Source organism: Anopheles cruzii, chromosome 3 (assembly GCF_943734635.1).
Source record: "Anopheles cruzii chromosome 3, idAnoCruzAS_RS32_06, whole genome shotgun sequence".
NCBI lineage: Eukaryota > Metazoa > Arthropoda > Insecta > Diptera > Culicidae > Anopheles > Anopheles cruzii.
In genome coordinates, this window is record NC_069145.1 from 16,759,284 (window position 1) to 16,781,924 (window position 22,641).

General features: G+C 48.5%; 5 protein-coding genes across 5 annotated transcripts; 3 read left to right on the forward strand and 2 right to left on the reverse strand.

The window, feature by feature from the left end:
• The first annotated feature begins 167 nt into the window (after positions 1 to 167).
• LOC128269950 (uncharacterized) lies at positions 168 to 682 on the forward strand. The gene is made up of 2 exons (XM_053007353.1): positions 168 to 438; positions 519 to 682. The coding sequence occupies exons 1-2, from the start codon at positions 201 to 203 to the stop codon at positions 680 to 682; spliced, it is 402 nt and encodes a 133-aa protein (XP_052863313.1). The 5' UTR covers positions 168 to 200.
• Positions 683 to 738: 56 nt separating this feature from the next.
• LOC128269951 (Golgi apparatus protein 1) lies at positions 739 to 5,161 on the reverse strand. The gene is made up of 5 exons (XM_053007354.1): positions 3,696 to 5,161; positions 2,759 to 3,608; positions 1,843 to 2,596; positions 1,678 to 1,784; positions 739 to 1,607 (listed from the first exon to the last, which is right to left on the reverse strand). Exons 1-5 carry the CDS (start codon positions 5,159 to 5,161, stop codon positions 1,440 to 1,442), a joined length of 3,345 nt encoding a protein of 1,114 aa, XP_052863314.1. The 3' UTR covers positions 739 to 1,439.
• Positions 5,162 to 5,890: 729 nt separating this feature from the next.
• On the forward strand, positions 5,891 to 10,987 carry LOC128275483 (U7 snRNA-associated Sm-like protein LSm10). The gene is made up of 3 exons (XM_053013999.1): positions 5,891 to 6,033; positions 6,102 to 6,219; positions 10,690 to 10,987. Exons 1-3 carry the CDS (start codon positions 5,891 to 5,893, stop codon positions 10,825 to 10,827), a joined length of 399 nt encoding a protein of 132 aa, XP_052869959.1. The 3' UTR covers positions 10,828 to 10,987.
• Positions 6,556 to 10,586, forward strand: LOC128275481 (5'-nucleotidase domain-containing protein 1). Its single transcript, XM_053013997.1, has one exon. It carries the CDS (start codon positions 7,467 to 7,469, stop codon positions 9,135 to 9,137), a length of 1,671 nt encoding a protein of 556 aa, XP_052869957.1. The 5' UTR covers positions 6,556 to 7,466; the 3' UTR covers positions 9,138 to 10,586.
• LOC128275482 (acetyl-CoA acetyltransferase) lies at positions 10,893 to 13,716 on the reverse strand. The gene is made up of 5 exons (XM_053013998.1): positions 13,595 to 13,716; positions 13,335 to 13,448; positions 11,512 to 12,362; positions 11,277 to 11,439; positions 10,893 to 11,215 (listed from the first exon to the last, which is right to left on the reverse strand). Exons 2-5 carry the CDS (start codon positions 13,390 to 13,392, stop codon positions 11,097 to 11,099), a joined length of 1,191 nt encoding a protein of 396 aa, XP_052869958.1. The 5' UTR covers positions 13,393 to 13,448; positions 13,595 to 13,716; the 3' UTR covers positions 10,893 to 11,096.
• Positions 13,717 to 22,641: the final 8,925 nt, after the last annotated feature.

Consider the following 22,641-nt stretch of genomic DNA (forward strand, 5'->3'; position numbering starts at 1 on the left):
ATTAAAAAAAAATTGATAAAAACGCCGGCTGTTTGTATGCGCCAGCGAATGACATATTTTTATAGCACATTCGTTTCAAGTTTTCTATCAACCCTGCCTCGTTGAAGTCGTTGAAAAGAACTCAATTTAAAAAAAACTCTTTTTTCAGTCTGCAGTTGTTGGTCGCAGTAAGCACGTTGTTTGAGTTCGAACGCAATAAGATGGAGGATTTGTCGCCTTCCTTCGAAAGTGCCCTCGCGCATCTTATGGAGACATTGCACGGATTGACCGTCGAAAAATCACCAGCTCAGGACAGTCAAGCTTCGCAAGAAGTTCCTAGCTCCGAGTACCTTGAACGGTACAACCGAACCATCGCATCATTAAATCGAATGTACGATCTATACGCAGACAATTACAAATGCTTGAAGTACCACAACGAGCTCGCGGATGAGCAGCTGAGTGAGTAAATCCGTGAAAGGGATCTGGTACATTCCTAGCAATACATTGGTAAATCGAATCCCACGTCTTTATCGTTTCAGCCACACTGTTTCACCTATCTAGCGAGATGCATGCGACATTGAACGAACACCAAAATTTAAGCGACGAGTTGCAGAATGTGAAGGAGAAGCTCAATGATCTAGCCAATCTAAGCGAAAAGGTGAATGACTCCTTGAAAAATCTCAAACAATTAGACAACGCTTGAAATAAAAGAATACGTACTCGTTATTTTTTGGTTTTTTTTATTGACACAATCGAGCTCATGCAAAACTAATCGTGTATATGGGTGTTTGACCGTGAATGTGTGAATTTGTTACAGGTTGATATTGACCTTTCCCTATCTTCTCCGTTAACAGTGAACTTCATTTTATATCGATCATGTACTATGCACTATGTATATAAAAAGTCTTTTCTACAGAGGTCATATTGACGAGCACACTTATATCTATCTAAAGATGCATTTGCTGGCACTTGTTTCACTGCTGCCGAGCGCGTAACAATGCTTTTCCATCAGATTTGTCTTGTACCTCGGACTTGGAAATTTGCCTCCGGGAGAATGTACATTAACTAATATAATACAGAATGGCTGCCTTGTTGTTTTCTCGCTACTGTCTACTTCGATGGTTATCAATCAAGTATGTCGAACGATGTTTTTACTAAGAAAATAGGGTAAACTAGTGCAAGGTGCGTGCTGGGCGGATAAAAAAAGTAGAACGTAATCATTGTCCAGAGAGTAGCAAAAAGAATAGCAGCCATTGTTTAAACACGTCCATATTGAAAAATCATTTTGGGACAGAAATTGCACAATATTGGGTGGTACAAATCGTAGATGGATCGTTTTTCCTGCCACTGATCATAATGCTCGAACCGATTGATGTAACACATAAGTAACACAGTCATAATTTGGATGTAAAGGCGAATAAAACCAATCTTTTAAATTACAATTGCAAACGTGCCAAAAATCACTTGTTTTTCAGTGCCATTGTGCGGTGGGTCACACGACCACAGAGCAAACCGAAGATGAAGATGATACCGATGAAGCTGAGCAAGACCAACAGAAAGTAGTGCTTCGACGGCGAGCTCACCACCTGATCGTACAGCTGATGGATGCTTTCTGGTGGTGGAACAAACTGGCAATAGAAAAACGAAACGATGAATACTATGCCGACAAGAAAGCCGGAAACCCTTTTCTTGGCTTACCACAGCCGCATTGCGGAACATTTCCAGGCGGGACAAGAGTTTGCTCTTGCAGTCATGCTCCAACGCTTTGCTCTCGCCCTGTAGTATCTCTTCCAAGCACTTAAGAACTGGAAAATGCAAAACGGTTTTTAAATAATCACATGAAAATGCCAAAGAGATACTTACGACGACCACTGCCACTTTCGATGTGGGAACAGTACTTCAACAGATCGACCGAGCACGCGCGCTGCAGCAACGGATCTGCGTAAATGTCTGCCTTGCCCTCCTGTATTAGCTCCGATACCTCAACCTTGCACGCTCGATTGATCAGCTTCTTGTCGGTGAACGCCTGCTTCAGACACTCCTCGACGGCACCGTGATCCTCGCCTGTACTCTCGGTATCGGCAACCGGTGCACTGCACAGCACCTGTATCTCATCGTGGCATACGCTTTGTAGCAGCGGGTTCAATTTGTAATTGAGAGCTCGCTCATGCAGAACCTCGGTCATCTGGCGCTCGCACTCCGGTAGCAAACGGCCCTCGCGGAACCGCACCTTTAGACAGTCGATCACTTTCCCGTTGAGCTCTTCATCCTGGCGGGCCCGTCGCACCACGGGCGTACAGAACTCGGCAATGTTGCGTGAGCATGCTGCCTGCAAGGCCGGGTTAAAACGATAGTCGAGATTTTGTTCGATCATCCGGTTGACCACCACCAGGTGACACCGGTCGTCGAACAGAGACTCGTCTTTGTGCAGTTTTAAACACTGCAGCAACTTTGTTTGTTCGGTGTCGCGACAATATTGACGGATCATGTCGCGGCATGTGTTCAGCAGCGTATAATCCGTCGCGCTATCGGTGAGCTCAGATTTTTTTATGGCAAACAACTGATGGTGACACGTTTCCGTAAGGTCACCATGGTGCGTTTGCAAACACTCCAACACCTGTCGGGGAGACACAGAAAGGGAGATGGTTACAGAGTTTCTCCTGCGGTTTGCGTCCCGAACAGATCCAAATCAAAGCACGATTCAGTTACTATAGACACGATGGTGGTGAGGAAGTTCGAATGGAGAATGGCATGGCACACTTGCATTGTTTATATTCACCTGCCCGGAACCGTGCTGTATCTGGGCACAGTGACGTTCGATGTCCTCCTTGCACGCGGCCTTCAGCTTCGGGTCAAAGTCGATATTTTCGCGCTGCTGATAGAGTTGCGCCCGCACCTGCTGCCGGCACTCTTTCGGTATTGAGTGTTTCGTCTCCCGCAGCGTATCGTTGCGCATTACCTCGCTCAGGCACGCCACTACTTCGTACTTCGTTGTGCACTTGCTGCAAAAGCGCGACACGTGTTGTCGGCACGCTTCCTTAAACTTGAATGTGAAGTGAAAGTTCTTCAGCGAAATTATTTGAAAGTGTTCGATCGCTGCCCGGCACTTGACATCGTCTCGAAGCTCGGGTGTGTTCTTGGCCCCGATTAAACACTCCATCATCTCGCCCTCATCTCGTCCCGTCTTCAGGATACTGGCACAATGATGCTCCATGGCGCTGCCACACACTCCCATTATGATTGGGTTCAGCTCTACATGAGCCGCTTCTTCTTCCGTGTACCGAGTAACCGCAACCTTGCACGGTTCCTGCAGCTTTTCAAGGTTGTCCTGTAAACACTGCATCTCCTCACCACGACCCGTTTTATCGAAGCAAAAGTACGCCAGATCGTCCAGGCACTGGTCTTCCACCTCCGGAATTAGATCGACGGACTTGGCACGTTGTCGCATCACACGCTTCACCTCCTGCAGACATTCAGGCCGCAGGCGCATCTCTTCGCGCTCAGGATACGCATACCGATGCAGGCAGGGCAGTATAAGGGGCCCCCTTTCCGGATCCATCTGTGCCGTATCGAGATCGGCCCAGTTTTTCTTGGCCTTACAGAACCTTATTGCATCGTCTTTGCAGTTTCTGCGAAAGAAAGATGGTTTGGGTTACTTCAAAACCGCAACACAAGAGCCCTTTGTAAAATGTGCCAACAATTGTAAACCTTCTCACCGATAGAGTTGCGGATCGAGTTTGAAGTCACGCGCCACAAAGTACTGTATCTGCAGCAGTGCCGATTCACACTCCACGTTCATGTAGTTCGTTCCGAGTTTCTCCATCAGGCATGACATAACACGGGCATCACCTCCGTCCGTATCGGAACAGGCAACGTCCACTACCGGTTTACAGGCCTTGCGCAACACCGGATCTACCCGCCAGTCCTCCCCGACGTCCGTCACCTTCACCAGCGTCTCCAGTGCCCGCAAGCATGTGTCCGTTACGCGACGTTCTTTCTTTTTCTTCGCCCGGGCATGCTCCATCAAACAGTGGATCGTTTTGCCACCGGCGTCTAAATTGCTGCAAAACTTTTCAATATCATTCTCGCACCCGGTCAGTATCTCCGGCGAGAGCTTGTAGTCATTCAAGAGCATCCGTCGGTGGTCGTTAATTTCGGCCACACACTCCGGCATCAGTTTGGTGCTATTCTTCTGTACCGCTTCCAGGCACAGCAATATCTGTGCCAACCTTACATCCTTGTCGTCGGATACGCCGCGCCGGCAGCGGTACGTCTTGATGTCCTCCTTACAGGCACGCGTTAATCCGCGCGAAACTTTGTAATCGTGGACGACGAGCCGATCATGACGGAGGAGTTGTTGTTGGCAACCCTTTGACATGTCAGCGTCGTTTCGATGCTTCATGAGACACTTCAGAAGCGTTGGCGATTGGCCCGCGGTGGACGGCGATTGGCAGAAGCGAAATGCATCGTTCGCACACGCCACGTACAGCTGGCGATCGAGTTTGTAGTCTTCGGACTGCACCTCCGATAAGTGGAGCACCTGCCGCCGGCAGTTGGCGTTTAGATTGTCGAGCGACGACTGTAGACAGGCCACCGTTTCGCCCTGAGACACCTTCTCCTTGCCGGAAACCACACGCCCGCAACCGAGAGCCTCAATGTCCTTCGTGCAGTCGGTGAGAAACTGGCGTATGAGCCGATAGTCCGAGAAAGCAACCCACTCGAGGCGTTGAATGTAACCGATGCAACCGTTACCCTTAGCCACCTGTCGGTGAGCGATGATACAGGCCAGATACTGGCCCGGTTCATCGGTAGCAGTTGTGCAGGGGAACTGCTGGAAGTCTTTCGGGCAACCACGCTGTATCATGCGCTTAAGATTGGCATCGTCCATCAAGGCGGATGTGTGCATCCACACGAGATGCTGACACTCGGGCCCGAGACTGTCGATCTGCTCCGGAAGCAGCGACTGAACGCACTCAAGCGCCTTCAGATCTTCGGCCGTCGCTGCGATCTTCGGGCAAAGGGTTTTCAGCCCCGCGCAGACTTCCTCGTCGATCAGCTTCACTCCGGTCACGCTTATTTCTGCCCCCAGCGACGGATACACGGTGGCGAAGACTGCTACCAGCACTCGCAGCGTTACACCGGTAGCTGACCTTTGGATCATCTTTGATGAAATCTTTGTCATTTCCCTGTAGTCCGATGGATTCCTTCAGGGCACTTCTAGCACCGGCAAAGGTAAGTGGTGGGTGTCGCGAGGAAGGAAAACATAATCACTTGTGTGCCCGCACCCGCCGTCCCACGCTGTGGCTCGAGTTGTTGGGTGTGTTATACTCGCTGTGGACCTCCTAACCTCGATTCCGCGGTGCCCGGGATAGAAAACGAAATGAACTGAAAACGAGACTCGTCCTCGGGCAGTTCAAGCGAAATACGTGTCACGGAAACGGGAGTTCTTTCTCCGTTTTTAAGCACCAAGTATTTAATCAGCCGCGTAGAATGACAGTTCTGGCCGCACGCAATGCATCAGAACCAACTTTTTTTCTGGACCACGGTTAGCGTCCGAAGCCGATGGGAGGTCAAAATGCAACAGATGAGCAGCAAAATAAATGGTGATTTTTGTTACTAAGGTTGCGAAGAAGCCGGTTTAAGTGATTGCAAATGGTTTTCGATCGCATTTGTGTCACAGTTTAGTGAAATTGAAATTGAAAACAACAAATATGAGATGAAATAAGGCAAGGAATGTTGGGATGTCATCCATGTGATTGAAATAGCACTGTTCTGTTGTACGGGCAGTATGGTTTGTCGGCATTATCCACTGTGTCAAAATACCGGTTCGCGCGAAACGTAAACAATTGCAACAGAATCATCTGTGTAGCGGCACCGGAGCCATACTTTTTAGTTGCTTTAGTGAGCAGAAATGAGTCTTGAAACGAAGAATATAGAGAAACTAAACTCCCTGAATGAGCTGACGGGATTGGTGCAGTGCTTGGTGGATCGAAACACATTAATCGACCTGCGTAATGAGACTTCCGTAGCTGGGACCATAGTACACGTTGATGGGTTCGTACCGCAATTAAGCGTAGAGTTGTTGTTTCCTTTGACGATTGGTTTGTTAACTCTGCCCGTAGCTTCATGAACATCACTATGGAAAACGTTGTGTACATCGATCAACTCGGAAAACAGTTCCCGATGGACACCTTCATGATCTGCCCGCAGTACATACGCTACGTCCACATTCCGAAAGAGGTGAGTCTGGCATATCTTCTAGGCAGTGAGCAAAAATGGGGTCCAAGTTTTTGTATAGTAGGGTAGAAAATATACATTATCAGTGATATGTTGTGTAGCGGAAAAAATGCATGTGTTTGAAGCCGACTCGAGCGCCAAATGCCGACTGAACTGACAGTTGGGCTGACACTCAAGAAAACGAGCAGCAAAATCAACACAAAGAAGAACGTCCTTCATCAAAACAAAAACATACTGCACTGCCCCAACACGGCGTGGGCCGTTTCGGCCGTAGTACGCGAAAACGTGGTGCACCCGCAAGGCATGGCCCGCCAGACCTTGGTAATGGCACACAGCAGCGCTAGCCTTGCCCACAGCAAAACTGGTACCCTTTACGTAGAAGTGCATTTACGATAGTTTTACGATACACGGTCAACCTATCGGTTGCTGGAGTTGTGCAACAAGGTCGAGAGGAAACGAGATGGGGCTGTTCTCCGCTTGACGACAACGCTAAATACTGCGTCGGACGGCAAATCATGAACATGTGAATGAGGGCGCATCGTGCGGTGCCTGGTTGATCTACGGTGGATTTATTTCGGGATCAACCCAGCCAACCAATGTACCCCAATCCCGGGTACTGCCAAGTGGAGTGCTACAGTAATCAATACATCAAAACGGGGCATGAACTGCCAAGCGCGTGATATCACACGACCAAGGACGGCACGCTGATGGCCATTGTTTGGATTACGTAAAAAATCACTCTCAATTGTACGAGCTCAACGGACAGCTGAGGCCGCCAATTGCTACCCCAAACAAGCCCTACCGCCCCATCCAACCGTGTTTCTTGGCCAGCGATTGAAAGGTTGTTTTTGAATTCGCTAGTCTGGCTTCTAGCGCTCGACTACTGTTTGTTTTGAGAGCTGATTGCTGGCAAAGGACAGTGCGAATCCGCGTCGCCCAGCTGGCGCGATTGTGTGAACAGTGCGCTAAACGCTATCGTCGTGCCGTCGGTAGGAGTGGGACAGTAAAATCGTGAACTGAGTGAGTGCACATTATAACGGCCTCCCATCGAACGGCGCGCGAGTAACGCGAATGAAAAGCGTCACGGGACGGGTCGCGTGTGAGTGAGGTGTGCGTACGGGCCGCGTATTCGGCCGTCGGGGGAATTAAAATAAATCGTGAAAGTACGCGAAACCGAATGCTGTACTTTCGTGTGTTTTTATTTTCATCGTTTGAAGCCCTGGTAAGAAACCAGCGCCACCGCGTGGAACATGAGAATGAATTCCTCGCTTAAGCGGTTAGGCCCGTGTTGGCTGAGTAGTGTTGGTGGTGGATCGTTGCTCGGGTTACTTGCTGGCAGTCGTTCGGAGGCCATCGTCACGGCAAGCACGATCGTCACGTCGTTAGCACGCGAGCCAGGGCGGGAATCGTCGAGCCAAAAGTATTCGCTGCCAAATTTCTCCCGCGAACCGCGCAAGTGTCAAGAGAACTGTCAAACGGTCGGCGCCTCTTTGTGTCAGCCGTTGTCCGGCCGCACGCAGTGCGCATTAAATACGCAACCGAACGGTGCCGGGTTTTCGTCCATCTTGAAACGGTGCTTCTCCCGGTATTCGGCCACACGCATCATGACCGGTGCGGACACGTTCAGTTTTGCGGAGTACGATTGCGTCGGGTTCGACCTTGACAACACGTTGCTACAGTACCGCATCGGCAACATGATCGAGCTTGAGTATGACATTGTGGCACGGTTCTTGGTCGAACAGCGTGGATACTCCGGGCGCCTTTTACTACAGCCAATCGATAAGGACTTCCTGCAGCGCGGCCTAATCATCGACTTCGCTCGGGGCAACATTTTGAAGCTCGATCCGGACGCTGTCATTCGCCAGGCCACACACGGCACGAAACGAATGGCAGACGAGGAGATCAGGGCTTACTATGGCGACGAGCGGCGCTGGGAAGTGACGAACGAATATTGCCGCAACATGCTCGTGGCATGGAATGGGCCCCTATCGGAGCAGATACGCACGGTGCTGGATTATTTCGATATCGGCGCAGCGCTACTGTTTGGGCGCATCATCGACACCCTGGATGAGGATGCTCATGAGCGGATCGGTCACTACAACGTGTGGCCAGACATACTCGATGGCTTGGTGTACATGTACTCACGCGATCACTTTGGCTCCAACGTCGGTGGATATTTCGAAGCACTAAAGGCCAATCCGGACCACTATATGCAGAAAGCTTCGCCGGCCCTGCTGGGGTGGTTACGGGAGTTGAAGAAGCGCAAAACGACCTTCTTGGTGACGGGTTCGCACATCGATTTCGCCAACTTTACCGCCTCGTACGCCTTTGGGCCGGATTGGCCCGAACTGTTCGACGTGATCGTTGGATTCGCCAAGAAGCCGGGCTTTTTCACGGCGGCCAAACCATTCGTGCGCCTCGAGGGCCATAGCGAAACGGAACCGGTAACGGCCGGACAACTCGAACGGTACGGAGTGTACACGCAGGGCAACTGGCGAGATTTGACCGTTCTGTTGGGGAAAATTGCTCGCCCCACTGCCGGAGCGGCGCTCCGGATGCTGTACGTCGGCGACAACCTTATCCAGGACGTATACACACCGTCGAAGTACACCACGGCCGACACGGTGGCGATCGTGGAAGAGATGGCCGCGGAAGGGATGCGGGACTGCGAGGACGCACATCCGGATGCGGCATACATCGTGTCGAAGTTCTGGGGATCGTATTTTACGACTCGATCGGGACCGGGAACGGAGGACGCCTCGCTGTGGGCATCGTTGATCAAGCAGCACGCCAAAATCTGTGTCCCATCGATGGACGAGGTCGCTAAGTATCCGCTCGATCACTGTTACAACTGCTTTACGGAAAACGTCACCTGCAACGGTTACTATCCGGCCGAGCCGCTCAAGTTGGTCAATAATTAGTGGAGGTGGTGCTACTTTGCACTCAACTGCGGGCTTCAGTATGGTATTCCGTTCATTTTTGAAGTATTTGCATTCGTTTCGTTTTGATGCTGCGCCCGGTATAAGTGTTCCTGCTGCATAGCTCCACTACAAAGTATTTTCGTATTGACGTATCTTGTCAACATTGGTCCCTGGTATTCAACGATAACAACGGTCGGCCTGTTCTTCGAGAGGAAATTCTCAACGACCGCTGAATGCCGTGTGTTTCATGGGTTGAAGATAACAAAGCGGACATCTTCGCAAACAAACCTCTCGCGCAACAAATTGGAACAACTTAGTGAAGCAAGTATTCTAATGACAGAGCCGGCCAAACTAACAACCACCACGGGCTGGTGCAGAGATTAGTGCGATAATGGATGTACGCGTACCCGCCTGTGCGCTCGTTGAGATAATTTAAACATTGATCATAAATCTGTGGTAAACCTTCAGTGGAAAGGTTAGCCCCGTACCCCAGTGTCATCGATCACTTCGGGGCCTAGCGCTGAAAAATTGTTTTGTTTTTAGTTGTCTTATTCCTCGTGAGTTATTTTAGTTCAGCAACCGCGCGATGGTTGACCATCGTGAAATGTTGTTTGCTTCTATCAAGTAAAATAGCGAAGGATACATTGCTCCTCTCGGTGAAAATAGGAAAAAGAGAAAAGAAACACTTCTCTCGTGTTGGCAATTACCTTGATTCGGTTTAATTTATTTTGCATTGTAAAGAAAAGCGGCGTATAAGTGACCACCACTTGGACAGCCCCGTATTCAGACGAGGGAAGAATAAAAACCTGTGACCGCTAACGATGCACAAAGTGCCGCCTTCCTCTCAACATCGGGTTCGATTGAATTGACCTTTTGTATGCTATTTTCCACTTAACTTACGTTTACTTTAATACGTACAAAGCCAAAAGCCATACAGCCAACCTTTCGCAAACTGCTATGAACAGCCAAGCTGATAATGATTAAGCAAATGTGTTAGGATTTAAGGCGTTATAAACGAAACATAAGTAATGGTAATGCAGGCGGCAATAGTAGAACCTACTGTAACGATTATGGTGTGAGCCCAAAAGTAACCAACCGCTGTTATTTTTAATTGCAGAATTTTAAATACAGGCATCATAAGTGTTTTACTCGTTGTGAGAGTTATTAGCTTGTATCCGTTGTTATGTTGGCTTCGGCAGCCATTTGAATTAAACTGTTGAAAATTATTGTTGTAACCTTAGGAAAGAATTATGGCTAGAGTTCGTGGCTAGAATTTCGCATACTGTTGACTTTCGCTTTCGAGGTCGTAATTTAAAAACTTGTTTAGTGCTATGAAACTATTACGCAATTCTTAATCTAATAAGATGCCTACAATAGATACAAATGAATGTAAAACAAGAACAAATGTTCTCTATAACAATGTCGTTTGGAAGTCAACCAATACAATAAAGCCCCATCAAAGTCAAACATTGCTATGTTGTATTGTCATAGTTTGTAATTTCGTATCAGCCTTTCGAAATAAGTAACATTTTCTGTGCCTTCGGTTTTGCAGATCAACATCCGGCATGCCCTACAGGAGCACATTGCTTCAAATACATCTGTGAAGCGGAAACAACAGCATCGAACCTTCAAACAGAAGCGTGCCCAAGAGAATCAACTTCTTACATTGGCCGAAAATAACATGCTATGAATCCGAAATAACACAGTGAAGTGAGTGAAATGTATGCCATAAATTTATTACGAAAAACAGGCTTGTTTTATTGTCTTCGTAATACGCGTCCAGAATACATTCACCAAACCGAGCCGCTATTAAACTCGTCCTCTTCAAGGAAATAATACATACATTAATGCTTCCCTGGAACCATTTATGAATACTCTGTGTAGTTAGCACGACAATAAGTACGTTGCCGGAGTAAAAGAGTTGGAATAGAAATCTACCTTGGACACATAACTATCCATTCACACCATTTCGACAGCCATTGCGACACCCATGCCGCCGCCGACGCAGAGCGAAGCGACTCCCTTTTTACCACCAGTGCGTTTCAGTGCGTACAAGAGTGTCACCAGCACGCGGCATCCTGGAAAAGAATGAACAACCGGTTATCTTTGCTCTAGTTGCAAACCACATTCTGCACTTACCGGAAGCAGCGATCGGATGGCCGAGGGCGATCGCTCCTCCACCGATGTTGACCTTTGCCGGATCTACACCAAGCCCCTTGTTGACGGCCAGCGCCTGGGCAGCGAATGCTTCGTTTAGCTCAAACAAATCAACATCTTCCAGCTTCCAACCGGCTTTCTGGACCTTTGGGAGGAAAACAGGCCAACATTCGTTTATGATGCTGAAACAGAAGAATTAAATCCGCTTCCTGCTTACCACAGCTTGAACCGCCGAGATTGGCCCCGCTCCCATCGTCTTTGGACATATGCCTGTTTGGGAGTATGCCACGACCTTTGCCAATGGTTTTGCGTTTCGTTTCGCCACTTCCGCTCCGCCCATCAACAGCACGGCGGCGGCCGAATCATTAATACCCGACGCATTTCCCGGCGTGACTGTACCGTCTTTCATGAAGCATGGCCGCAGCTTGGACAACGATTCTGCCGTCGTGCCATGTTTCGGGTATTCATCGACCGAGAACTGAACCGTCTCCTTTCGCCCTACCACAGACACGGGCACGATTTCATCGCGGAAGTACCCCTTGCGCTGTGATTCCTCCGCCAGCTGTTGGCTTTTGGCGGCGAACGTATCCTGTTCCTCGCGCCCTATGTTGTACTCTTTGCCAAGATTTTCCGCCGTGGCGCCCATGTGCAGATCGTAGAACGCGTCCGTCAGTCCATCGCGGAGCAACGTGTCAACCATCTTTGCCTCGCCCATTTTGGTTCCGTCGCGCAAATGCAGTGCATGTGGTGCTTTTGACATCGATTCTTGGCCACCGGCAATGACGATCTTAGCGTCACCGGTACGTATCGATTGGTAGCCGAGAGCAACCGTTTTCAGCCCCGACCCGCACAGCATGTTGATGTTGTAGGCAGGCACTTCCTTGGGCAAACCGGCCTTCATGGAGGCCTGACGCGCCGGATTCTGTCCCTGGCCAGCAGCCAGCGTTTGGCCCAAAATAACCTCGTCTACATCGGCCGGATTAACGGCGGCACGGTGCAGAACTTCCTTCACGGCGACTGCGCCCAGTTCGGCGGCACTGAGCGACGCCAGGGCGCCCATGAAGTTACCTACGAAGAAAGGAGAGGCGAAATTGTGTTAATTTTTGAATGGCAAATGGAACTTCATTCACATCATATTCATTCATTATCGCTGGAGCGAATATTGCATTTTAATTCAATTTGCTTGTTAGCTATCGAGCGATGGCTATCAATTAGCTGCATGTGTGTAGGCCGTGGCAGTGTGACTCGACTCATGGTTGATACAATGGCCCGAAGGTCGCTACAAGCTTTACAAAAACTGTACGGCGTCAAAAGCACAATACTTTTTTTTTATTTGTCCCCTAATTAGGTGTCCTAATGATTGTGTCGTGTTTTTTGATCGATGGCTTACTAATTAATGACTTACTAATTACTTCAACTTCTTGGAGAACATGCGAGCTTGTGTTGAATCAATTATGAGCTATTATAAAAGAAGTAAAGCCTAGTTTGTACATTCTTATGTCCCATCGCTTCGCTGTGTTTGGGGGTTTCAGCCGTAGCCTTATCCAAAGATGTTCATTATTATGCAAATTTACACATCGGATGATATCTATCCTTGTGCGTTTGTGGTAGTGTCACCCGTTAAACCAATGTTGAAATTTGCATATTCAATGCACCATGGACGAGGCGTTAGATGAAAAGAAGTGTTGCATAAAAAGAAAAGGCAGAAGACCGATCTCTCTGTCTGATCTTATCCTTTCGCGTGGGTTTTTTTCCGTTCGTTCACATCGTTGACCTTCGGAAGTTAACTCCAGAAGATTTCGGTGTGCTATCGAATCATTATCTTTTCTTCGCTGCACCAGCACCAGATAACGGTTTATGGTGGAGCGAGATATTCGGGTTGTTCAAAGGCCCAATCACGTAACGACATGACTGTATACGAGATGGGCTTCGGGGAAAGCAATTTCGTCTACTCGGCTTACTTGGCAACAGCCAAGAAGTTCAGGTCTCACGTTCATTCATGATTTTACAAATGCAGGGTAAAGAATGGTTACTACCTACCGATCGGTGTTCGGGCGGCCGATACGATGAAAACATCATTTGCTGCAGCTGACGTCATTTTCGTATGTAGTCGCTCGATGAGTGTTACCAGGAAGGAAATCGAGGGCCAGAAAGCTTGAAGTTTGAAGAAGAGAATAGTTTTATGATCCAATTGACCTTCAGCACCGATCGTACAAGCGGAAGAAGGATAAACGATACACGAATATGTGCGACTGGGACTGGTGCATGATTACATGAAGCAGACGAAATGCAACTATTACCTGAGACTATTGCCGGGACACGTCAGCGGGGCTCCAAACGCGGAATTTGAATGGTTCACTGCCAACGAAATTTTTCGCTGCCCCACCGTTCCCGAAGACGTGCGTTGCGTTTTCACGGCATACGAAACGGGTTTTTATTAGCTTTCTTTCGGTGTGTGTCTTCGGCGGCCTCTGTTGCGCTGTTCCCATGCCGCCGCCTCGCATGTGCTCATCGCGTTTATCGAACCATCACACGCGCTACTCGCGGGTGTGTGCTGCTGTGAGTTTTGTACAGTATTGGTGCTATTGCTTTTATCCACTTTTAGTACTAAAACGCACACTTTAGATGGGCCGGCTTCCAGAAAACGGGCAAAGTACAGTGGTGAATTTACTATACGAACCACGGTGGCTTTGCTGCACTTTTAGTGAGTAACTTATTGCTAGAAACAATTGGAGCTAACCCTTCTTCTGATTTTGTTCACCCATCCCGTTTGTTGTTCTAAAAGTTGTCGCACGAGCTGTCAAAACATGGTTCCTCGCGGCAGGCTTTAGTACACGATCCAAAGAGAAAGAGAGACCGAGAGAAAATCGAACCGCGATTGTGTTCGATCACTTGGTCAGGTTTGTAAGGTTCAAAGTTAGGTTCAAAAAGGGTTGGATTCTAGAAACAACCGGAAAAAAATGTCAAAAAGTTTCCAACCGCGGAAATGTGCGCGTGAGAGATTTTCCCGTCGTTTTTCCCGTGTGCGGTTGTGTCCCAAGTCTGTCGACGAGACGGATCGTGTGTGTGAACCCGAAAGAGAGGTGAGATTTGGCCGTACGCGAAAAGAGAGGTCCCGAGAGCGTACCGTCACCGTTGAAAGGATTTCGTTCGCTGCAGCTGGTCAGCAAAGTGCAAGGGAAGATAGAAAGTACGGTAAAGTTCTGCCCACCATTCGAGCTACGTGTTCGCGATAGCGCCAGACAGTCCACGACCCCTGCAACGGCCATACGGTGTGTTTCTGGGCGATCAATTTTAAGGTGATAGCAAAGATCCGCAAAGATCCCTGTCAGCTCGCCAGTCGCAGACGGTGGTCAATTTTTGGCCCGAACAAAGTGCATCTTGCTGCGAGAAAGAATAGGTAGCGCATGAAAGGGAGCGAGAAAGAGAGAGAACAGTCCCAGCATCATCGGGGTGTAAAATTAACGTTCGATCGCCGTCGTGTACGTTCCACAATTGTCACACGAACCGAACGGAGGAAGTGTGAAAAACTGAATTACCGTGAAAAACTGCTTCCGCCCGTTCAACTGGGACCGTTTTCTCTCAGCCTTGACAGCTTTTGCGCGACCATCAAGTGACTTTTTGTTGTAAAGTCTTTTTTTGTATTCTCTTCAATTTCGTTTCGTTCACCGTCCTTAGGAGAAACATAGAGTTGCGGGTGTTTTTTAATTTGCGTTCGTTGAATGCATTATCTGTCCGTCCGCTTGTGCCGTACCGTGTGACTAGTGCTAAAGAGCTTCTGTAGGCGAAACGTAAAGGTCACTTTGGTGGATGCATATAGAGTCCATAGGCATCGGTAGACAACACCACAGAAGGAACATCCACATCGATATCCGGCCAACATCCGGCAGCACCGATAGAAACTCTGCTCCACGATCACCTCCCCAGAAAACAGGTCGTATTCTGGAGCCTCCGAGTGTTGTGGCCGCGTGCACTGCCAGCATTATTTGTCAGAAACGCGAAACGACAACCGTCATATTCTGTGTGCTGTCAGTGGTCGGCAGCAGTGAGAGAGAGCGCGCAGTGAGTAAGGTCGTCTCAGGTGCGGTGATCTCGGTGTTGCGGATGTGTTAGTTAGCGCATAAAGCGTGCTTGAATATTCACAGAGCAGCTGAGAGTCGAGTGAGTGCGTTTTCGTGTGTAACGTTGCGTACACTTCCACCGCGCGGTGCCAGCAGCTGTCAGCGATTTTTGGGCTGTCAGTTTTGAGCTAGCAGGCAGAGTCGTCGTCCGTCGTTGCCTTGGCAAAGTGCGGGCATTTGCCATCCATACGGGGTGAAAAATCTATTGCCACCGTGCGCCTGTGTGTGTGCCCCTGTTCGTTCCGTGTGTGTGCAGTTCTGCGTGAGAGCGTGTGTGTGCGCCCAGAGTGTGTGTTGGCATTTGCTGTGGCAGGCGAAAAGATCGCGTACGTGTACGAAACGGTGCGTGGTGTGTAGCTGTGTGCGGCCGCGTGTTTGTTGCGTTGCGCTGGCACTTTGCAGGGTACACGAAGGTGCGGCACTTTTCCACCATTCCACCACAGGCAGCAGCGGTCCATATCACAGAATCGCTCCGTCATCTGAATCATACTGCTGAGCTCGCATAATTCGCAGCGAGACCGTCCAGATAAACAGTCGCGACGGTGAGAAGAATCTTGAACCTCGCCGAAGGCGCTTGACCGCAACCAAACCGGAAACTTCCCGAAAGAGCAGCTACTCCAAGCACTCGCCGAACGATACGCCTCCTCCCGAAACTCCACGAACCCGAAAGCGCTGTAAACATGGCGGACTCCATGGAAGAAATTAACCAAATTCTCAACGGCAAAACGCATTCACCAGGTACGTAGTCGCCTCAGCGACAGAAAAGTAGTGCGTAATGCGGGAGCCAGTCACAGATGTCTCCGCTTCCGATTCGTGATCAGCTAAACACAGACTAGAATGATCCGTGTGCAGATGGATAAGATGGGTCCGTGCGAATGAAGGACGAATGGACAGAGCCAAAACTTCAGCAGGGAGATTGCAACCGGTTGTGGTGGTCGATGTTTCGTGCTCCTGCTGCCGTTCTTCGCCGTTTGGCTCCCCTAATAATCGATCGGGGGAAATGGGACCGGGTTTTGCGGGAGCGATTGGTGTGCAACTATCGCCCTCTCGTTCTGTTCCGTCCAATGGATTCGTTCTCTCCCACCGATGGCGGACGACAAACGGTTGTTTATCGATCGCCAACCGTTCCATTGGAAAAGTGACTTTTGCTCTTGTTTTGGAGCACGAGGTGTGGACATGAGAGGGACGGCTCAGGACGAAGGACACATGTCGGTGGACAACCTTGAGACAGACTTTGATTATGGGTACACTTGAGTCGTCGGTGGTGGCGGTGGTACTAACCATATCCAGCATTACCTGCAGCGTACTTCCTTCCTAATCCTTGTTCGATGTCGGCTTTAAGACCGTTGTCCACCTTGCGACAAGGGGTTTATCCTAACCTTAGAGAGCCATTTCAGGACATAATAAACGTAATGCGGTCCGCTTCAGGCACAATAAAAACGGTTGTCACGTTGAAACCTTTCGCTGGTCGTTTTACATCTTACCTTTGTGTCGTTGCGTTTTGGAAAGCATGTCGCGTGTCATTTTTCTTCATTCTCTCTGCGAAGACGGCAAATGATTAATTTTGAATTGGGCCATCATCTCGAGCCCTCGGTTGTCACATTTGCTTTCACGAAAGCCGAAAAACCGTGGCCCTTAATTTTGGTAAAAAAATAAACAGTTTGATGAAAATATTTTTCGTAATTTCCCATTTTCGAAATACATGACTTTCGGGAACTTTCTTCCCTACGGCCAAACAGTGTCGGCGGGCGCTAGTTTTGTGCACCTTGACGACACGTTGTTTGTCGGTATCGGTTCGAAAGAATGTGGCCCCTTGCGCCCTGTTACCTTTGTCATGCACTCCCAGCAGTATAATCGAAGAATCCTCCACCCGTCTTGACGACCAACGACCAGGCACGGAAGTCGGAATGTTCCGGATTCGATAGGAAATGTATTGCTCAGAGAGTGAGTGAGTCATGTATCGCCCTTTAACCGTTGCTCACGGGAACGGTGCTGCCTGTGCAGCCCAAGGAAACACAACCGTGTCCTAGAGCACTCTCTGTCGCACGTCTTGTCTATTGTCGTATGACAACGGGACGTTCTTTTGCGTCGCTGAAAACATTGTTTTACCATTTACCCCGAAGTACCTGTGATATAAATTTCCCTTTTCACCTCCAAAGACAAAGAAAATGATGGGCCTGCATGTGAATGTATGTCGGTGAAAATGAAAACCACAATCGCTGTTTCCTTCTTTTCCAGTCTTCCTGTTTTTCCTTTGCTATCAGACGGGAGTGGAACGTTTTTCACGTACCGGTGGTACGGCGGCGAGGCCGATAGAATTGGATGTTTTAACATTTGAAATCCTCCCCGGTGGCCTCAATTGCTTCGGTAATTTGAGAATGCTGCAATGAGTTAATATCAATTACAACAGTGGACATTGTCGGTAATGAATTATACCGATGCCGAATGCGTTCGATATCGTATTGATTGTGTAGTTGCATCGAGGCCAGGGAGCGCATTCGAACCGTAAAGACTGACATATCAGTCTGACAGCTATACGTATCGAAAAGATAGTATTACAACTCATTTCTAAGGCATCAGTTTAATGGTACGCGAATGAATGTTCAATGTCTCTGAGTGATATTTCCGTTTGTCATTGAATTGTATTACCATCGTACAGTTTTACAGAGCGATAAGACCATGCGGCTCAATTGCATTTTTTCGCCGTTGCCATTTGCCGTTTTGAACGCTTCTCCAGTTTATAAAAAAAAACCACAAAACAGAAATATTTTAATGGGTAACGAACGAAACTTATGTTGGTAGGCGCCTGAGTCATAGGAATGGCTCTGTTTTGCCGGATTTTCAGAAACAGAACCCATCCACTATGATAATGCTTTTACGTGATTCACGAGTCTCAAGGTTGTGATAATAATTCATGGACTTCTTAAAATAAAATCAACAGACGAAGATAAGCTTTTTATCCAGTTGTATAGCAAAGTGCAATGTGCAAACTCGTATTCGACGACAGTTTTTTACCTTTCACTTTACCTGTGGGTGTGGCAAAATGTTTGGAACGTCAACCTATAAGCCAACCGTGAATTATGAATAGCATTCCATTGCTTTACGATTCCTTGCGAAAGATCCGGGGGCCCCGAAGAGCAAAGGTTTCATGAAGGGTCTTCTTGGGCTGCGGAACGCTCGCAGTAAGGAAGTACGGCCGTTGGGGCGGTAAAATTAGAAAAGAAAAAACTATGCCAAAAGCTCTGTTCTGTTTGGTGTACTAGCGGAAGGACGAACGCATTATAGAGTGCTTCACACACTGACACAATAGGTAGGTAGAAAAGGGGGGCAAAATAACCGGGAAACCGACATGCAAAAAGGACATTTACTGTGCTGCAACCGAATCGGTTTACGGCACCGTCGGGGAACCACACGGTCTATGAATAAAACAATTTCATTCCAGTTCGGTTTAGGAAGGAAAACTGGCAACCCAGAGGCGAGAGGAAAAACAAACGGTCTTGTAACTCGGGTGCAAATGTTTTGCTTCCTACAGTGACCGTAACACGAAGGAAGCGTCGTGAAAGTGTTTCTAAAATGTGTGAATCTCGTGTGTTTGTGAATACGGCTTCATCTGCTTTTTCACCAGCCCAGAACGGTAAAGTCCATTTTTGGATTGGGGCTGCCTGCCTAGTAGCAGCCTTCAGAAGCGTCTCCTCTCACAACAATGCTGGGCGACCAACACACTCCGGCTGTAGTTTCCCTTGAGCGTGACATGCAAAATATGTCGTTTTTCTTAAAGGCTTTTAAGGACAAGGACGCCGCGAAAGCCACCGGCGGCGGTGTACTGCGGCGGTTGCGTCATTGGGCATTCGCAACTCACAATGGCAGAAACGGGTTTCTCTACCTTCCCCCGTGGCACCAATTATGTTGCGTTAGCGAAATGTCGTTTAAGCATATGCATCGTCACAGCCGGAAGGACTGGGGACTGCGAACACCTGGACAGAGAGTGGAAAGGCAATGGCTATTTTACTGTATAATATAACCAGCCCGCCCGCCGGCCAGCCGGCCGGTCGCTGGTGGCGTTTTTTAATGGTTCGTTCAATTCGTGGCATCTTCATAAGCACTTCTGGTTAGGGTTTTCCGCCTTGTGCAGTTCCAACATCTGGCGGAGCCTTACACCGGAAACAGACCAGCACCGCCCCTCTGGAGCCCACTGGACCGTGTTGCGGGCTCTTTCCGATGATGGAAGGCCTTCCTGACCGGCATGGAAATGGGAGATTATTTCGAATGTCTCAACGGAGCAGGAACGCGTGTTTTTTGCTAATCCATTAAAGGGTTGCATTCATTTGGTGTGGAGTTCCGATGCACAGGCCAGGCAGTCTTAGGAAGTTACTTTGTGTGCTCTCGTTAGAAAACTGTTTGCCCGACTTCAAACGCAATGCGAAGGCATGTTTTTCTACAACAATAAACAAACGACCTTCAAAACTGGAACTTCAAAGAGCTATTCTTACAGTTTCTCCGTCGAAACGGCTAATTGAAAACCTCGAAAGAGCCTTCGCTAGCGCACATCTTGTGGATGGCAGCGAGACTTTGAAATGCTGCACAATGAAAAAACCAACTTTTCTGCGTGCTATGCCACGTTGTTTTTAATTCACCATAAAACGACAATGTCACCACTTTGGCGGAGATTAATTTATGCACCCATCGGTGAGTGTTTGAACAGTTTGTGGGATATCCATCGGAGGTTAATTGTCGTATGACCAGCGCAGGCAATCCGGGCAACGATTTCCGTCACAGATGATGGCGCTGTGCTATGCGATTCAAATTAATTTCCAACGCCATTGCGCTTCCTAACAACTCTGCGGTCCCGCTTGGGGTTTTTATGCTCGACATTTTGCCGCCACCGATCAGCATAATTTGGTTGAACAGCCGACAAAAGGGCTTTGGGTAAGGCGAAGAAAATGAGAGAAATGGCCTAAATGGCCTTTCTGCTCGATTAAACTGATTCGAGCGGCAACGCCCGGGTCGGACGAGAAAAGCGATTCGAACGAAAAATTTTCACTCTGCATCTCCATCTGCATCTGTTCCAGGGTCTGTGGATCGTTTTAACGCTGCTTTTATACTGAAACCTCAACCGTCTGTTGTGGTCCCACCAAACGTGGTACGAATGTTACCGGCGTCACAATGTAGCCTCCGGCAAAGCTTTCTTGAAGACAGGCACTTGAAGGGGCGTTTTACGGGACAACCCACAGCGTGTTATCTATTCAAGAAGTCTTAGAAGAAAATATTGCCCCGCAAAGTTAATAAAGTAGACGCTACCACTGGGCAGATCTACCACCGTTGGGTTGAGCTGAAAGTTATGTGAGACTCGAACTTGAACGACGCTTGGAAATCCCAGCCCCTCTAGAGTTGGGTGTGTTGGGCCAAGACCGAACGAACGTTCTTCTGAGTGTTGTTGCTGTGGCTTCTTCGGTTGAGCGGAAAATATAGGGTTGGCCGTTCGTACATTTACAGTGGTGGCTTTCGCTGTCGACTGCAACAACGAACCCGTCCGTTCCGGAAGCGTCCGCTCACTTGTACAGATTGCAATTCGGTTATGGTCTATGTTTCGCTACGATTTTCCAGAAAACTTCTCTGGGGAAATGCCGGGTTTTTCTTCTCTCGCTGCTCTTACATTCTGGTTTTGACTTTGGTCTCGGTTCGTTTGAAGCACTGCTTACTGTCCTCTCTTTTTGAAAGCTAATTAATTTACTGCTTGGAAGATAACCCGCCGGAAGCACTTCCCAGCCAGTTGCACCCCAGACGTACCCGAGAAAAGACCTTAAGAAATCGAAATATGGGTTGAGCTGTAAGTTCTGATGGCGATGTCTTGGTGTTGTGCATTTGGGGAATGACCTACGCTTGCAGTCGTTGCTCGAAGCATGGTGGCGACTGGGGTACATGAGCACTTTTAATTGCTTGATCGAGATCGGGTGGTTAGGTCAGTGCTTCATTATCACTCTTGCTTCTCTAGAACGTTCTCGATTTTTGTTAGTTTGATGTAAATTACAATGCTTCTTATTTCGGCCTTCCTAATTTACATTCGCGTCTACAAAATACCCGCAAGAATTGGTAATTCGCAAGTACTATCCCAGGTATAGATTGACCATTACCAAAACGAGTTGATCCGCTAAACTCGGCCCAACATACAAACTCGGCTTAACGTGCGAAATGTTTGGCACACGCAGACGGCGGCGGCGGCGGCGGCGGCGGCGGCGGCGGCGGCGGCGGCGCGTCCATTTAAGGCGCTCCCAAATGAGGCCACCATCATAAGGCGGTCAAGCCGCGGTTCAAACGCCTTCCCCGGGGGCCCATAGATAGTCGCAGCATAAAAAAAAAATGAAATACGGGTCATCGTCAAGCGTGCCAAATATGCAACGACCAGCGCCGCATGGTAGCAGCAGAATGGCGATAATACGATACGCTCGTTGGGCACTGCTTTCGCACTGGCGGAGTGCCAATCTGGAGTTGCCGCATATCGCAGATTTATCTGTTTTCTTCGCTCTTTGCATCGTTTAAATATTGTTTTGTCTCTTTTACCATTTATTGATTATTTTCTACAGCTCTACAGCAAAATACAAAACTTTTCGCGTTGTTGGTTGAACTGGTTTGACGATGTATAGGACATTTTTGTATCGTACAAAATAATAGAGTTAGTTGTGCTATTCGAGAGCATGACCTTCGTTCGGGGGCTCCCTGTTATTTGTGCGCCGAGACCGAAACCTAAAACTTTTGAATATTTCACGCTAACGATTGCGCTGTGTTCGGTTGTTTAATAATGTTGTAACACTCTCCACATTTACAGCACACATTTACATGTTTGGTGTGGGTGTGCGTGTATATTACAGTACGTTTTGGAACCACAGAGTGTGTGGGACCACCAAAGTTGGTCTCTTCACCCACTGACTGTTTTAATGATCCCAGCAAGACCAACGAATGTGGTCTAATATCTACGCAGCAATCCCTCTACGCATCCTTCACTTCCAAACTCAATCACCCCCCGATTTCAACCTGCGTGTCTGAGTTTTCCAGCATAAAGGCCACGGAGAAGACCGTAAGGAGTCGGTTCATTTGTTGTATGTGTGTGTTTTTTTTCGTGCTTTCTGTGAGGTGAACATTTTCACACTCAGCCTTCACGAGCACCTTCTAAACAGCGAACAACTCTCACCTGCCGACTGCAGTGTGGAGCAGCATCGGGTGAAATGAGG

What these genes read in the sequence shown, in the direction of transcription:
- LOC128269950 (XM_053007353.1), top strand. Translation starts at nt 201, where the DNA reads ATGGAGGATTTGTCGCCTTCCTTCGAAAGTGCCCTCGCGCATCTTATG. An exon ending in GCTCGCGGATGAGCAGCTGA is followed by an intron (nt 439 to 518) that starts GTGAGTAAATCC and finishes TTATCGTTTCAG; the next exon opens with CCACACTGTTTCACCTATCT.
- LOC128269951 (XM_053007354.1), bottom strand. Translation starts at nt 5,161, where the DNA reads ATGACAAAGATTTCATCAAAGATGATCCAAAGGTCAGCTACCGGTGTA. An exon ending in CTCGATCCGCAACTCTATCG is followed by an intron (nt 3,609 to 3,695) that starts GTGAGAAGGTTT and finishes TTTCTTTCGCAG; the next exon opens with AAACTGCAAAGACGATGCAA. An exon ending in CGAAAGTGGCAGTGGTCGTC is followed by an intron (nt 1,785 to 1,842) that starts GTAAGTATCTCT and finishes TGCATTTTCCAG; the next exon opens with TTCTTAAGTGCTTGGAAGAG.
- LOC128275483 (XM_053013999.1), top strand. Translation starts at nt 5,891, where the DNA reads ATGAGTCTTGAAACGAAGAATATAGAGAAACTAAACTCCCTGAATGAG. An exon ending in ACCATAGTACACGTTGATGG is followed by an intron (nt 6,034 to 6,101) that starts GTTCGTACCGCA and finishes CTCTGCCCGTAG; the next exon opens with CTTCATGAACATCACTATGG. An exon ending in ACGTCCACATTCCGAAAGAG is followed by an intron (nt 6,220 to 10,689) that starts GTGAGTCTGGCA and finishes TCGGTTTTGCAG; the next exon opens with ATCAACATCCGGCATGCCCT.
- LOC128275481 (XM_053013997.1), top strand. Translation starts at nt 7,467, where the DNA reads ATGAGAATGAATTCCTCGCTTAAGCGGTTAGGCCCGTGTTGGCTGAGT.
- LOC128275482 (XM_053013998.1), bottom strand. Translation starts at nt 13,392, where the DNA reads ATGACGTCAGCTGCAGCAAATGATGTTTTCATCGTATCGGCCGCCCGA. An exon ending in TCTCGGCGGTTCAAGCTGTG is followed by an intron (nt 11,440 to 11,511) that starts GTAAGCAGGAAG and finishes TTCCTCCCAAAG; the next exon opens with GTCCAGAAAGCCGGTTGGAA. An exon ending in CCATCCGATCGCTGCTTCCG is followed by an intron (nt 11,216 to 11,276) that starts GTAAGTGCAGAA and finishes ATTCTTTTCCAG; the next exon opens with GATGCCGCGTGCTGGTGACA.